This window comes from Mesitornis unicolor, unplaced genomic scaffold, assembly GCF_000695765.1.
Source record: "Mesitornis unicolor isolate BGI_N332 unplaced genomic scaffold, ASM69576v1 scaffold30943, whole genome shotgun sequence".
Classification (NCBI taxonomy): Eukaryota; Metazoa; Chordata; class Aves; order Mesitornithiformes; family Mesitornithidae; genus Mesitornis; species Mesitornis unicolor.
In genome coordinates this window covers 18,711-20,589 of record NW_010174486.1, presented here as the reverse complement: position 1 = coordinate 20,589, position 1,879 = coordinate 18,711, and the positions used below count along the sequence as shown (strand labels likewise).

The 1,879-nt window shown below is 45.3% G+C and overlaps 1 protein-coding gene across 1 annotated transcript in view; it reads right to left on the bottom strand.

The window, feature by feature from the left end:
- MED12L (mediator complex subunit 12-like) overlaps positions 1 to 1,879 on the bottom strand; it is a gene marked incomplete at its 5' end in the record, with an annotated part of 28,533 nt that overhangs the window by 9,683 nt on the left and 16,971 nt on the right. Inside the window, 2 exons of the mRNA XM_010181072.1 lie at positions 3 to 196; positions 1,251 to 1,401. Coding sequence (XP_010179374.1) covers positions 3 to 196; positions 1,251 to 1,401 — 345 coding nt within the window. The remainder of the gene's footprint in view (positions 1 to 2; positions 197 to 1,250; positions 1,402 to 1,879) is intronic.

Below are 1,879 nucleotides of genomic sequence, written 5' to 3'. Positions count from 1 at the left end.
GCCTGCGGCGGGGGGAGCCGCTGCTGCTGCTGCTCATGCTGCAGGAGCTTCATCTGCACCAGCTGCTGCTGGGGCGCCACGGGTTGCGCGGGAGGCGGCTGCAGCACGGTGCCCGAGCGCCGCTGCAGCATGTTTGACAGCGCCTGCTTCGTACTGCTGGGAGCAAAGGCACCCGTCGGGTCCAGCCTGGAGCCACCTGAAAACCACCCAAAACATAAATGAAGTCTCTGCATTCCATAAGACTTGGTACAGATCACCGTTAATTCAGATGTTCCTCTTTGGGCAGTGCTACAATAGCGATGATAACTCATTTCTGTGCAGGCAGTGAACTGCAGTAAACCAGACTGCTGGTCCGAAAAATTAAACTGGCAAAATACCTCTGAACACTACCACTTGTAAATGAGACGAAAAGTAAAAAGGCTATGGGCTGCTGTGTGTTCTATATCACATAAAACGTTTGACTACTACTGATGAACAAAAGTTGCATGTCAGACCACAGGCATGATATGAACAGCTCATGATGTCAAGCCAATGTTATAATGAGATGGCACTAATTTATGCACTCTGTGCTATTTGATAAAGACCATGTATCTATATGTCAGACTTATGAAGGTAATCCTATACATTTGTTTTTTAAAATCAGTATTTCCTTGAACTTTTTCACCACTGTCTAGGGAATCCTGAAGACTTTTACACATTGAAAATACAGATCTGGTTGTATTTTGAGCTTCAGAAAAAACAGTTAACATGTGTAACTGGAAACAATCTTCTAAACTTCTCCTGCAAGGACGCAACAGCATTTCCCAAAACATCATAAACTGCTGCCCCCTAGAGCAAATAAAACCCATATTAAACTGTGCACACCTTAGCTGGAAGAAACAAAAATAATCCTACAAAAAATTTAGCACATGTCTCAAATGTTGAAAAAATGCAAGCCCATGGATATATTTATTCCATCCAGCAGATGTTAAATTACTCCCATGGTTCTTGGTATGAATCAAAGAAGAAATAACCCAGAGGTCGTTTGTTCCTTTTCATCGTCCCTTTCCCATCTCACTCCTCATTGAACTTCTACCAGCTCTCCCACACAGTGGGTCAGTTCTGCCTAACCACCAAAAAAGTTTAATAGCTTCATAGAGACAGACCTAAACTGATAAGAGAAAGCCCTTAAAAAACCAGGCTAACGAAGGAATGGAATAAATGGCAGTGGCAGACATAGCCACGCACCCCAGAGCATAGCCCCCACATACCTGGCAGCAGGGGCTGGTGCTGCAGGAAGAAGCCGGGCTGGGGCTGCCCCACGGCGCCATAGCCCCACAGCGCAGGCTGGGCATGGGGCATCAGCGGGGGCACGGGCGAGTACAGGGGAGGCACTCGGTACAAGTTGTTCTGGGGATATTCCTTAAAACAGACAGGAAAAGTGAACGTTACTGACATCCATCCCTTACTAACTCATAAATAATGCCGATTTTCCTACTGAATTATTAAAAGACGGGGACAGTTCCCATTGTCGTTTGCAATGATGTAAAAAACAGATTAAGTCTCAGGCTGCCCACAGGTAATTAACACTAACAGCTCCATACACACACCACCCATCTTTACCTTATTAGCAAGTGTCTTCTGCAGACTATAATTAGGTAGAGCACCAGGACAGCTTACTGTATCAGTATCTAAATAACAGGTAGAACCTAACTGGAAAATTAAAAATGGCCAGAAAATTGTCTTAAAATTCCAGCTCCTTAAAACCCAACACACGGACAGACCAGCTGCATGCTGACAGAACACTCTCACATCTACAGCATGTATGGCTGCACCGGCAGTGCTGTGAAGAAGACACAGTAGCACAGAATACTGCTACTGGGAAGGTGTACCATCATTG